The sequence below is a fragment of the Drosophila guanche genome, unplaced genomic scaffold (assembly GCF_900245975.1).
Source record: "Drosophila guanche unplaced genomic scaffold, DGUA_6, whole genome shotgun sequence".
NCBI lineage: Eukaryota > Metazoa > Arthropoda > Insecta > Diptera > Drosophilidae > Drosophila > Drosophila guanche.
In genome coordinates, this window is record NW_022995745.1 from 6411952 (window position 1) to 6426154 (window position 14203).

At 47.4% G+C, this 14203-nt stretch overlaps 1 protein-coding gene across 7 annotated transcripts in view; it reads left to right on the forward strand.

Moving 5' to 3' along the window:
* The window catches only part of LOC117581401 (potassium voltage-gated channel protein Shaker), a 112259-nt gene that overhangs the window by 43726 nt on the left and 54330 nt on the right, over positions 1-14203 (forward strand). Inside the window, exon 1 of one of the 7 annotated variants that reach the window (XM_034268551.1) lies at positions 1852-1968. The exons of the other annotated variants lie outside the window; for them this stretch is intronic. Coding sequence (XP_034124442.1) covers positions 1943-1968 — 26 coding nt within the window. The 5' untranslated portion in view covers positions 1852-1942. Of the gene's footprint in view, positions 1-1851; positions 1969-14203 lie in introns of those variants that run through there. 7 annotated transcript variants of the gene reach the window in all.

Consider the following 14203-nt stretch of genomic DNA (forward strand, 5'->3'; position numbering starts at 1 on the left):
AGCGGCAGCAATTTTCGCAGCTGTGCGATGTTCTCTCGTCTTTATTTACATTTCTTAAAATTTCAGTTTTTTATTACATATATTCCCCTCTATTTTGTTTGTCACTGTTTTCGGTCGGTCTCTTGCTCTGTCTGTCCCGCTCTCTCTCTCTCTCTCTGGCTGTCTCTCTGTGTGTGTGTATATGTATATCCCTAGGGCATTATGGCGTCGCCCTGGCGTATGCGTAATATTTTGCTTTGTAATTATATGCGATACAAAACAAACGACAAAAATTTGTGTTTAATTAATTAATTGAAACGAAGAAGCAGCAGCAGCAGCAGTGACAGTCACTGGCAGTGCCACCAACAGAGCAAAGCGCCCATCCAGTTGACCGAGTGGCGCCAATCCGCTCGGTGGTGCCCAGCGTGTGTACCTAAGATAATATTACCTTTCTTCCCAACTTTGCTTCCATTTTGACCACTACAAAAACAGCTGCTTGCAACAACAGCAGCAACAACAGCTGTACGTGGTGTGTGGGTGTGCGTGTGGGAGCGAGAGTTGAGTAGAATATTTTTGCGGCCTGCATCCGATAGAGGAACGACCTTGGCGACGCCACCAATGTGTTAGAAGGGGGGGGAATCGAAACCACAGTGCCAATAAAACGAAACGAAACGAAGCGAAACGAAACGGAATGAAACGGAATGAAACACCAGCAATAACAAACTAAATTCGATCCACCGCAAATGTGTAAATCATTTCACAGAGAGCAATTTCCATTTGGTTTTTTTTTTCGGTGCCCCAAAAAGTCGGCAGCAGAAAGTTGTCCGCAAAAGTGCTACAGAAAATACAGAAAAGGAAACCCAAATAAATAAATAACCGCAAATAAAAAGTTGCAGCAGTTGCAACCGAGTTGCAGCAGCAACCGGAAGGGGCACAGAAGCAACATGTGTCACAGCAACCGCAGCTGAACCGCTGAATTGTAATTGCAAAAGAGACTACAAACAAATAAACAAACAAATACAAAAACAGCAACAAATCAACCGCAAGCAGCAGCCATACAAAAATTAAAAAAAAAAAAAAAAACAAAAAGTGCAAAGTGTGGGAACTGGCAGGAAGTGCGAGTTGCCTCCGTTTTGGGGGATGGAAGGTGTGCAATCGAACGTCGCGATAGGCGATACACGATAGATGATGCACGAAAATGCATTCCGAAAGTAATATAATTAACTGCCATGCAGCTAAATGTTTGGCTCGCTCGGGCGCAATCGAGACGTTGTTCTTTGATTGGAATTATCAATAAGTAGATGGGTGGCTTTGCCGCTTTTCATGTGCATACCTCAAGCCATCGACACATCGATGTTGTCTCGTTCATCTGTTTTGGTATCGTGTCTGCAGTGTCTGCAATCGTTGGTCCGTGGACCATGCAACACAATGCCGTAATTGAATGAGTGACGCCAGCCAAATCTATAACCCAATGCCGCACAGCAAATGGAGCTGCCGGCAAACAAAGACCACAAACGACCACAGACACCAAACGGAGGCAAAGTTCCGCTGCCGGTTCGTGATACTCGTACAGTGAAACAAAGCTAACATCGACGCGTACGCGTACGCTTGTGCAGGGGCTGCGAGCTGCCCAGCGAGCGGCGACCAGTGCGCTCAGGAGGAGGAGGAGGAGGAGGCGGCTTGAGGTGTGCTCTGGCCCGGGCAGCGGCCGTCATGCAGCTGCAGGCGGCCAGGGCCAAAGCGTCGCAGCCAGGAGGCCAGGAGGCGGCATTGTAGTCAGCCAGTTGCATTAACACAAAAACACAGACACAGACACAAACCACACCACACCACACTCATATTCACGCACATACCCACAAGCACACACGCACACACGCACACACGCACACGCATACTCGTACAGATCAATACACTGACATTGACGTGGATTCATACGAGACGCATATAGAACCAGAGAGCCAACATGCAGATGATACTTGTTGCTGGCGGGTAAGTGAACAGCCAAAGCGAAGCGGTTCCTCCCCCCATTTCCCCAATCGCCCAATCCCACACCTCCAACGAATCCAGCAATCCATCCACTTTCCCCTCCATCTGCCTTATCAATCCCTCTCTCTCTCTCTCTCTCTCTGTTTGTGTGTGATTCGAATCGTACTAACTGCTCTGAAACTGAAACTGTGCTAACAATTTAAGTGTGTATCTGACAGGATTTTGACTGTTAGTCTGCTGAAAACCATCTGACAGCTACTCTGTTCACCGATCTTCGATCTGCGTTACTCAATCTGTGATCTCCGATCTCCAAATCTCTTTATTCTCGTGCTTCTTTGTTTCCCTAAGTTGCCAATCGCACTCGACGCTCGTAGCCTTTGCTTGGCACTTGTATCTAGCCTAAACTTTAACCTAACTTTGTATCTCTGTAACTATTTCTACATGTATCTACTATTTTATATTCAATTACAGTCTTTTACCATTTGCTAATCTCTATCAATCTTCTTTTCCACAACTCTCTTTTGGCAATTATCTCTCTGGTGACTGATGTGCTGCCCTTTTGTGCTTTCATCCTCAGGTAAGTGTTTATCAATTCATCAAAACCTTTTTACCCTTCGAGCTGGAGATACACGTATGTTTAAGGGTAATTTTGTACACACTTATCTGAATTTATGTTGCTCCATTCATTGAAGGGTTCATTTTATGGGATAAACTATAAAGTTTTGACCATATTCGGGTATGGTTTTTTCTTGACTACACAGACCCCAGTGCTGGTGTAAATAAATTATTTCCAAATAATTGTAGACTCGAATCACGAATCAAATGTTTCCGCAAGCAGTCCGTCGATTAAGCAGTGTTCAAGCAGGGCGCAACTGTAACTGTAACTGTAACTAAAGCTAAAAGTTTTGATCAGTAACCTTAAAAAAAAACTAAAGGAATATTTAGCTGTCTGTTAGCCCATGATGGGTAATTGTTGGTGAGGTCTGATCAGAGGAATTATCTGTATATATTTTTGTATTATCTCACTGAATCCTCACATGGTGTCAAATGTATGGTCCATTTATGTGGTACCCTTACTACTTCTGCCAATAGGTCTTTAGCTTTCTCTCATGCAGAATGTATGATTGAATTTAGAACAATTTGTGCACAGGAAATTCACTAGAATTGATTAAGAGTGGTGAAGTTTCCAAGATATCTCGAGAATATCGAATTTGTTGAGCATCTGCTTCATATTTTTTTACAGGGTTATATATTGTATGTCTAAGGTTAAGTATATGTTGATGGATGCAATAGACTCTGCACTGATCCCAACCTGCTCAAGCTTCCAACTCAACTACTTCCCACTTGCCAGTCCGCTGAAAGTTGTGCTCCAACTCGAAAGCTTCCCTCAAGTAAACTAGAACTAAGTTGAGGCACAAAAGCTGAACCGAAAGCTTTTATGGGCCACGGTTTAAGCTCTCAAAGTTTGAACTTAGCTTTCGCAGATGCACTTTTAGCAGCGGCAAAGCTTTAAGGCAAAGTTCGTCTCTGAGCTTGGCATGAACTTGCCACAGAATTAGCTTAAAGCTCCGTGCATCTACATCCTCTCGCTCCCACTGCAGTTTTCCTTGCGTGCCTTGGTGTGTGTGTGTGTGTGCCGTGTGTTTATTTATTAATAATTGCATTACTCATACGCCGTGTTGGCGCGCTTTAGCTGCAGCCTCGGCTGCCTGCCTGCCTGCAATGCATTCAAGTGCACACGTGACACGCATCCTTCCCACCAGAATGCGTGCGTGTGTGTGTGTGTCAGGGCATAGATTCGCATTATTATAATCAAGTCAGCACCTCCCCTCCACCACTCCCATGCCCCGGACATGACTCTGTGCGGCAAGAGCAACATCAACAAAAGGCGCAAAGAGGAAGGCGAGCATAACGAGCCCGGCGGCATTTTAAAGCACACATTAATAATGGAGGAAGTCAGGCCAGAACAATGCTGCACGGAACACACACACACACGCACACGCACACACACACACCTAGCCACATATGTGGCACATATACATACAGACACATGTACATATGTGGCAGAAAGCAGGAAGAATGGGGCAGGAAGAATGGGGAACGAGTGTCGTCGCTGATGGCTTTGCGGTTTCCCCTTCATTCGATTCGATTTTCACTCCGTTTTCCGTTTTCCGTGTTTCCGTGTTTCGTTTACAGTTTTCACCTAGTTTTTTTGTTTGTTTCGTTGCTGCCGCCACCGCCGCCGCTGGCCTCAGCGGAATTTCGTGTGTGTGCCCCCCTACCGACATCACCTGCCACCAGGGGGCACGCTCCAGTGCCCAAGCGGCCAAGCCGAGTCGAGCCGAGCCGGCCAGAGTGTCGCCAGTGTCCCTCCGGTCTCTTGGGCCGCCGCTCTTCGACCCCCCACTCCTGCTTAGCCATGTTCATTCAGCCAGGCTCTAATTTTTTCTCCATGTTTTTCTCTCTGTTGTTTTCCCTTTTTTCTGCTTTTCTTTTTTGGGTACCGCTTCAGCCGTTTGTGTTTCGTGCCAAGTGGCACTAAAACTGTTTGCCTTTTGCCCAGTTTCTCGCATCCTCTTCTCCTTCTCTCGCTCTCGCTCTGTCTCTCTCTCTCTGTAATCCTCTCTCTGTCTGGTGTGCTGTGGCGTGCTGCAGCGGGAAGCAGGAGGCGGCATAGGAGTTGTACCTGCCACACAGCACACACAGAGGACACAGCACGCAACACGCAAAGGCAGCAGGCAGCAGACGCCAGCCAGAGTGCAGCTCGGGGAACTCCATCGCTGAAGCCATCACCAGAGCCTGAAGCCGCCAGAGCCATCGGAGAATGGAATAGGAGCCACTGCAGCAAATCGCACGTGCTTGCTTCGGTCGCAACTTCGGCTTGTCGTCGCTCCTCACTTCGCTTGGTTTGTCGGCTCGGCATTTGTTTTTTTGGGGGGGGATTTTCCTCGGTCTCGGTCTCGGCTGGGGCCACGGGGCCTCGGGCCTGGCCTCGGCCTCGGTCAAAGTCTCGGCTTTAGCCGCTCGTTGTGGCTCGTTGTTCGTATTCGGTTCGGCTCTGGTGCTGCTTTCTGGTTTCTGGTTGTGGCTCTGGCTCTGGCGCTGGTCTTCCAGCTGCGGCAGCGACACTCTTTCTGGCGTTCTGTTCGGTTCAGTCGTCGCAGTCGCAGTCACGTCGTCACAACGTATTCGTGCATCGCGTTCCGCGCTTGGCGGCGACTGTCGTCTGTCAGTCAGTCAGTCAGTCAGTCAGTCAGTCAGTCAGTTATTCAATCCGTCAATCCGTCACTCAATCCGTCAGTCAGTGAGTAAAACCAACCAAACAACCAAGCAACCATCACCAGCCAGCCAGTCGTCAGTTAGTCAATCCGTTTGTCAATTTAACCATCCATCAGTCGACTCAGTCAGTCATTCAATCATTCAGTCAATCCTGTATCCTTCTGTTAGTCAATCTATCCATCAGTCAGTCAATCTATGCGTCAGTCAGTGAGTTAAAGTTTCGTTTTTTGTGGTTTTTTTGTGTGTTTTTTTTTTGGGGAAACGTTTTTTCCCCTGCCGCAGCTAACTCCACCTTAGCGAGAGCGTGGGCTGGGGGTAGTGGAGTGTGCAGTGTGTGGAGAGTGTGCCAGAGCTTCACTGAGGTGGCATGCAGGGGCAAAGTCGTGCTGCAGGTGCGTGCCGCGTTGCCGCGCGTGATTCCCGTTGTCGTTGTCGTTGCCGTTGCCGTTGTTGCCGTTCCCGTTTGTTTGTTGTTTGTTCAAGTGTTTTCCAAGTTTCCATTTTTGTCAATTTTTTTATTGTTTGTTGCATGGTGCGTGTGCCAGGGAAGAGACAGTCGCAAAAGGTGTTCGAAAACCCGCTTAAAAGCCGCTCAAGCAGCCAGGAGCCAAAAGGATCAGTGCTGAGGCCCACATACCACACCCAGGCCATAACGAGCTGAAACACTCATCAAGCATCAAGCCAGAAGCGGCTCAGCTTTCACCTCTTTCTGTGTCTGTGTCTGTGTCTGTGCTTCTGCCTCTCATTCTTATTCTCGTTTGCCCACTCTTGCGCCCAGATCTACGACCACTGTCGTCCCTGTGGAAAAGTGTGTCTGTGTTTGGTTGTTTACCTTAATTAATGCACTGGCAAACGGTAAACGGACACAAAAACACACAGAGAGAGAGAGAGAGAGAGAGAGAGAGACAAACACAGTCGGAAAGACACACACACACACAGACAGACAGACAGACAGACACAGAGAGACACAGACAACATAATTTGCCTTTGGGGCGCCACTCCAATCCACTCCAAGCTGCAGCCTCGAGCCGTGGAGTAGAAAGAGTAGCAGAGAGAGGCCTAAAGAGCTTGCAGCAGCAGGCAGGAGGCAGGAGGCAGGAAGCAGGAGGAGGCCCAAGAGCTGGAAGGACGAACAGTGCATCTGCGGGGCAGAGTTAATTAATATTTTAGCCAAGAACCAAACAGAACTGAACAACTCCAGTGCTGGTGCTGGTGCTGGGAGCTTACATAAGCCTGCTCGTACTTCAGTTTCCATTCCTATTCCCCGAACCATTAGCAGGCTTCGCCACTTGCCACATGCCACATGCCGCTTGCCCCCTTTCCGATGCCAATTCCAGTTCCAATTGCTTCTTGTTTCATTTTTGGCGAGGCTGAAAACAGAAAAAATATTTTGCAAAATGGGAAATTGCTCATACGACGCGTTGGCGCCGTCAAAAATGAAACAGTTCAAGGAATACGCAGTTGAAAGGGGGACGGGTGGCTGGCCAAGGCGAATTAGAATCAGTGCTGAAGGGGCGAAACAGAGTCAGTCTCGAATTGGAGTCTCAGCCGAAGGCACAGGTCGTGCAAGTCTGCGAAGAATCCGCCAGAGTCGGCGAAGAACCAAACAAGAAGAAGCGCAAGCAATAAAGCAAAATGGGTGCCACAGCAGGAGGGGCACGGGTTGGGGGGGGAGCACAGGGGCACATTAAGTACATGTAGAAGTACGAGTAGCAAGCAGCCAGGCTAAGGGCAGCAGCTGAAACAAGAAGCCAAAACAAGAAAAACAACAAAAAGTTGACCCAATTTGCAATTCTAAATCGAAACCAAAGTCAAAGCTATACAAAAATAACAAAAGAGAGAGAGAGAGAGAGAGAGAAAGAGCAGAGAATATTGTTTCAAATGCAAATTTGAATGAAATTATTCAACCCCTGCAGCACCCCTACCGCGGCCCACCATCGATATCCGCCACCAAACTGGCAACGAACTCATTAAAAAACTTTTCGTGTGTGTTCCATAGAATGTGGTTGGCAGTCTGTAATCCACTTGGGCGTGCGGCACCATCTGCCTGCCTCTCAACTGCCACCTGACTAATTACGAGTCATGCGAGTACTCCTAATCATCTGAGCGTATTCTCAATTGAAGAGAATGCCCGAGGAGAGCCTACTCCACCGATGCTCGACTCCGAGAACAGGCTGACACTTCCAGCTGCAACCTTAAACTGACAGCTTAACTGACAGTTAACCCAAATAAAAGTTGCCTAATGGAATAAATAAATTAACTAAATACCGAGGCCAAGGTAGTCGCAGCGTAGCACTTTAAGGTGAAAAGTTCTGGCAGAGAATTCTCCTCTTTTGGAGCCTGGACAGCTCTTTAATCTATGCGCTCTATCGGCACTTGAGGCATACATTCGTTTCCCTTCCATCAACAATTATTATTGCAAAAAGCATATTTTCTGCTCTGCTTTCTTCTCCTCGTTCTTCTGCTGAGCTGCTGTTGCTCCCATTCGTCTTCCCATTGTGTGTTGCCTCGATTAGATTCAAGAAGTTTGACTCGCACACGCCAAAATTAATTGGGCACTTGAGGAGTTTGAAGACGGAATGAATGTATGGGGTGTAGATGTTCCGTGACGTGACGGCTCGACAGCACACAGGCTTCTTCTGTTAACCCTTACCCTAAGCCCCCCCACTCGACATACCTACCCCAAAGCCCTCAGCCTCGTCCATTGTTACTCTGTCGCTCCTCCCTCTCTCTCTCTCTCTCTCGCTCTCTGTGTGTGTGTGCCACTGGAAGTCTGTAATGTTCTAGGCAACTGATTTATTTTGATTGAACTTTGCATGCAACCAGCTGAGACAGCAACACACAGAGCGAGAGAGAGAGAGAGAGAGAGAGAGGGCGAAGGAGCAACAACTGGCAAGTGAAAACATCATAAAACAAAAGCAGTTTGCGGTGGGAATACAAAAGAGTAGGAGAAGGTAGCTCAAAGGGTTTGAGAAGTATGGGCAGGAGGGTGCAAAGTGGCAGTATAGATTGTAGGCCATTCGCACGCACATTCGCCGCTTTTTAGGCGCCGAGAGACGGCTTAGCCCATGGCTCAATCGTAAATGCGTTGTACGGCCGGCTCCCTGTTCGGCTCCCTCAGCCCACTCCTCTCCACTGTTTGTGAGACGGGGTTAAGTGGTTATGGCAACAGTCTTAACGCCCAGCCCAGTTCTCCCGCTAATAAATCCTCTCGACTCTCCCTTTCAGGAAGCACTCAATAAGCTCCGCCAGAGCCAGAGAGTTGCAGAAGAGAGAGAGAGAGAGAGAAAGAGGGAGAATCCATCTTTGTTTTAGTCCAAGCCTTTGGCTTAGCTGGAGTCTTTGTCTGTGTGTTTGCCTTTGTCTTTGCCCCTGTCTCTGTCTTTGCATTGGCATACTGTGTCTCTGTCTTTGTGTTGGGATTTGGCTTAAAAATTGGAAAGTTAAAGCTCGTCTTTGGACTTGTGTCGAATGTAAGCTCCGATGTTGTTCAAGTTCTTTTTGCTGCTGAAATCCGAAGTGTGTGCCCGAAGTGTAACCTGAATATTTGATTATTTAACTGCCAGTTAATAGTTATGCTCAACAGGAGGAGCATGGAACTGTGGGGTTTCTGTGGCGTAGATACATAAATTGATTGATACAGCAAATGAATTATTCAAACAATAAATTGTACGCGTGCCAGTAAGCCTTTTAGCACTTCATTTCATTTCATATGTGTATTGGCCTCGGGGTTGTGCCTGGTGCCTGTGCCTGGGGCTTTCTGTAGTTGCTCCTCTGGCACAAGTTTCTTTCAGCATTTATGTATGTGTCAGTGCCACTAATCACTTATTATTTATGAATGCAGTCGAGCAAAACGAAAGGCAAAGGCAATTGACTGCCACATAAATTCGAGAGTTTTCTAAAAGAGTTTTCTTAAGCAGAGCAACGTGCCTTAGCCGTACTCTTATTTATTTGTGGTTTAGCCGCACACACAATAAATGAGATGATCCCAAACAACATCCCAGAATGCCTGCAAAGTTTGTCCATTTTACATCTGTCTCTTGCTCACTCGCTCCCTCGCTCCCTCTCTGTTAGTTTTTGGCTTAACTGCCGCTGATTCGGCCATGTACGACGCATATGGATGTATGCACATATGCCGTATGCTTAGCTCTACCCAATATTTATGGCTATATATCTACCTACCAGCTCATACCCTTTAGCTTTGTGCATAGAAATTGTAAATTATTTGCTTGTCTAGGATCTGCTGCTGCCAGTCGATTTTTGGGGGCAGGCTCTGGGAGTGGGCCATGGTCTAATGCCGGTGGTTCTCTGGCGAACATTCAACGCGTTCTACGCACTGCGGCGATGGCGAGTTTTGCCTTTTAATATGCTAAGGTGCTTGTGTGTATTAGTGTGTGTTTCCACCTATACTCCGATGTGTGTCTGTGTGCAAATTGCACGTGCTCTGCGTGATTTTAATTTGAAACAAACATGGGGCAGAAAGTAACAAACACGAAGAGAGTCGAAATTTATGTGTGTCAGTGCGTGTGTGTGTGTGTGTGTATGTGTGTGTGTTCTTTCCTTTTCGATTCTTTCGCTTGGCTTTTAAGGTTTCTCTCGCTCTCTCTCTGTCTCTCTGTCTCGCTTTCTGTTCTATTTTTTTCCTGTGATTTTTGTGAGTTTTTCTCTATGCTTCCGCTGTGCATTTTGCGGCTCCGGCTTTTCACGTTCTTATTTGGGTTTTTCCGTTCTTCTCTCACTTTTATTTCGGTTTTTTTTTGTATTTTTTGTTGTTTTTATTTTTATTTTCTTCCTTTTTGTTTTGCTTTTTTGCGTAATTCTTTTTACGACTCAACAAGCAGCAGAAATATAACCACAAAAACAAAAGGCCACCAAAAAGTACAAGAGAAGGGGGAGAAAATTTATTGATCTGTGTGGAGGGCCGCTTCGAAGCCAATTCGAAGGTCAAGCATACGCACTGTGGGCCACCATCACCATCACCATCACCGTCACCCTTGGCTTTGGGTGGTTTGGTTTCTGTGCTGCAAAAGAGTTCTGCAATGTTATGCAAACATATGCAGCAAAACTCGACACTCAACCTAGCATCCAGCCCCACAATCTTCCCCTATGGCCTACGGCACTCTGGCGGCCTGGTGACGTCACTGTAAATTATTTTGAAATTTGGTGCCCAAAGGGCCCAAGAGCAGAGATCGAGAAGCAGCGAGAAGCAGCTGCTGCAGCAGCTCAAGGCGGAAACGGAAGCAGCGACGGGACAGGCAGGCAGCAGGCAGCAGGCCACAGCACGGCAAACAGAACAGAGTTCACACACACACATGCATGTAGGGTGGGGCGTGGGGTATGGCCACTGCACTTGCCTGCTCCTCCTGTTGTTCCGTGTCAAACATTTTCATCCACTTGCTCGCATTATCCTTCCCGACAGCGGGACAGCGGGACAGCGGGCTCAGCGGGTGGGAGAAAACTTCAAAAGATGCCGCCAGCAGCCGCACAGCCACAGAGCCAGCGAGGAAAATTGTAACAATTGTGTGAACGATGTACGCGGGGTGGGGGGGAGGACGCAGTAACAGTGAGATGGAGGGGGACGGGAAGAGCTAGCTAGCTAGAGGCAGTTGAGTTCAAGTGAAAGCCAAATCCGTGCGACCCAAACGAGCGAAAATGTGAGAGGGAGGTACGGAGGATTGAAACAGATTGAAATGGCAATAAACAGGGCAAAAGGAAATTGCTTCTGCGGTGATGCCAACCGAATCATGAGTACAAACTCGTCACGACTCGGAGCGGAGAAGGGATCGGTAGAAATGCATATATCAAAATAAATCTTCTTTGATCGCTGAGAAGTCGAACAGCACTCCAGACAGTTCCCACTTAATCCCTGCTAGATCTGCCCGGGAATGAAGAGTGGAAACTTAAGAAAAGAGCATTATATTCGACTGAAGTATAGCTATCGGCAAAGGCTTTGCCGTTCGTGCATCCCTCCGCTGTCATCACTGCCACGTTGTCTGTGTCCGCTTCAGTTGCCGCAACAACAACAGCAGCAACACAAATGCTTTTCAAATCATGCAGAAAATCGCAAGAAAAAAAACAAACCCAAGCAACAACAGGGCATGCCCCAAACACGACTGAAGGCACACGCACATTCTTATTGCTCAGTTTTTTTGCCAGTTTTTGGTTGCCTCTTTTGGCTCCTTTGGCTCCTTGCTTGCTGAGCAAAGAAATTTCATTAATGCTTAAGTAGAAATTCACTTCGCATTTCGCAATCGATTAGCATTTGGCCTTTTGGCCACAGCCCAGAGAGTGGTGGCAGCTCCTGTGAGCGCTGTGGCAATGCATTTCAATTATGCACAAGGAACTGCATTACACCTTCCAGTTATACATACCCGACAACCCACAATCCACAACCGCAGCCCACAGTACTCAACCCATAGCCCGCCACACACCATTACCAATGCCATTTCCATTTGCATTTCCATTCACCCCAAATGAAAATCGTTTCCAAGTTGAATAAACATCAACAGGAGGAGGAGGAGGAGGGAAGTCCGGAAAACTTTCTACCCAGAAAAACAGAAGCTCTACACAAATCATTCTTTTCACTAATTAGAAAATGTTCCTAGACAACGGCAAATGGCAAATGGCCGCTGCTCGATAGCTGAGAAAATCTTCGCGGGCAAGGAAACGTTTCAGTGTGATCCAGTTTCAAGTCCATCCATGGATATGTCATTCACTGTGTCCTGGTTGAATATTCTTCAGCTGCCTCAACCGGGGAGTTCGAGCATACTTTACATTGCCCATACGCCCCATTGGACATTGAATGCGCACACGCCCCTCGCTTGTGTAGTGGGAATGGAAGCGGGAAAATAATTAATAGTTTCGCATAATTGGAATAATTGTAGTCGCCGTAATCGTCAGGGTCTTCTTCAGGGGCTGGGTTCATTTTTAAATAAATGAAATGCAATTCGAATTCGAGCAGCGGCATGCACGTGGTCAGGGCAGGACGCTGACTGGCAAATTATGCGAAAATAAATAAAAAGTTAACCCAAAGAAGAGCAAAAGCAACCCAACTGCAAAAGACACATCAACTGAAGCAGAAGGAGAAGGAAAACTAGAAGACGAAGACGAAGCAAAAGTCGAGGAAAACGAAATCACAAATTAAATAAAATTAATTCAAATGGCTGAGGGAAAAAGCAATGAAAAAAAAACAAAATGGGAGCTGAAGCAACGAGAAAACAATAAAAAGAAGCCAATAAAAATTAACATAGAAAAAAAATCGGAATGGGGTATGTCAAGCCACAGGCCGTAGCCGTAGGCCCTGCTGTTGCTCTAGCTGTGGGTCTATAAAAACCATATGCCCCCTGGCCGTACATTCACACCGGGGACACACAGGTGTGTGCAACACACTGCCCGGACCAAAAGGAAGTTCCAGGCTGTGGAAATATCGCAGGGAAGGAGCGCTGCTACTGCTCCACGCCCCGCCATTTGCCTTTTTGGGTAGGCAAAATCGATAGAGGCAACAACCACGTGCAACAGCAGCAACAACAACAGCAGCAGTAAGAACAGCAACATCATCGTGTGCGGAAAGAAATGCAAAAAAGAATCAGGATACCATTGCCGCCGCAGGGGCCAAAGGACTCTTTCGTGGAAATGCTTTCCGCACTTAATTAAAACTCTGACGGTACGGGGCAGAGGAAAAGAAAAATGGTGTACCAGGTGGCAGGTGGCAGGTGGCAGGGAGCAGGTGGTGGCACCCCATCGAACCATCACCATCTCCCTCTCCCTCTCCCTCTCCCTCCAGCCCTCCTCCCTGCTTTGAGCTCATTGATTTCCATTGCACTTAGCCTAATTAAATTTGTGCAGCTTAATTTTTCGTCATCGATTCGAAAATCATTCATTTGCATACGAGTATGTGGCGCACACACACACACACACACTCTTTGTGTGTCTGTGTGTGTGTGAGGAGAGTTCATTAAATTGAACGCAGCAAAAAACTTTCACATGACCAGTCGACAAATTTTGAAAGTCACGTGCCGCCGTCGAGTCATACTCTTGGCACAAAACGAACAAAAAGCAACACGAACAAATGGTTAGCCGAAGCGGCACATACCCCTTGATATTCCACTGATATATGGGCAGCTATATGCAGGCTTAAAACTGCTGATTTATGTTTATTCTGCACTCCTCCTTGGCCTGCTCCCAAATCAGTATGCCCTTCCCTACACGTCATTTTCTCAGAGGTATTTGCTGGGCAGTCAGTCACTCATCCAGTCCGTTTGTTCAGCTTACCAGTGTCCACCCAGCGCCCAGCGGAATAAAAAAAATGAGAAAGCGCCAGAGACAGGGAGACAGGTAGACAGGGGGAATAGGTCTGCCTGAAACAGATAGGCGTGGCCTTTTGGGGGCAGAAACAAGAGAAAGACAGAGAGAGAGAGAGAGAGAGAGGCGGACAGGGGGGGAGTCAACTCGACTCCGACACGAAACTATAAATGTTAATAACCAGCAACATTGTTACTAGTTCCTTCTTCCTCTGCGCCGCTTCCTGCTGTCTGTCGAGGGGCCATGGCGGCAGCTCCAGGTCAGTCCTGGAGTCCTCTTTCTCGCTCTCTCTCTCTCTCTCTCTGCCTTACCGTATGCCTGTCTCTGAGTGCTGGACATGAAGCTATTCGAGGCAGTTCTAAAACAAAACTCAAACTTTATTGTTCGACTCTGGCCTGGCCCTGTGCTCTGTGCTTTGGGCTCTCTGCTCTGCTCTGCTCTGCTCTGCTCTGCTCTCTGTGTGGCATGCCCCGAAACAGTGACTCGCCCTTGTAGTTGCTTGTAGTTGCCACATTGTTTTATTTGCTGCCCTTGTTGTGTGTGTGTGTGTGTCCCTCTCTGTTACATTATTGTTCCTCATTGCCTGCTGGCTTTGGTCTGTTGGACAAAAAAAGTTGTAATGGTATTAGCAAAGCCAAAAATAACGCACACAAAATGT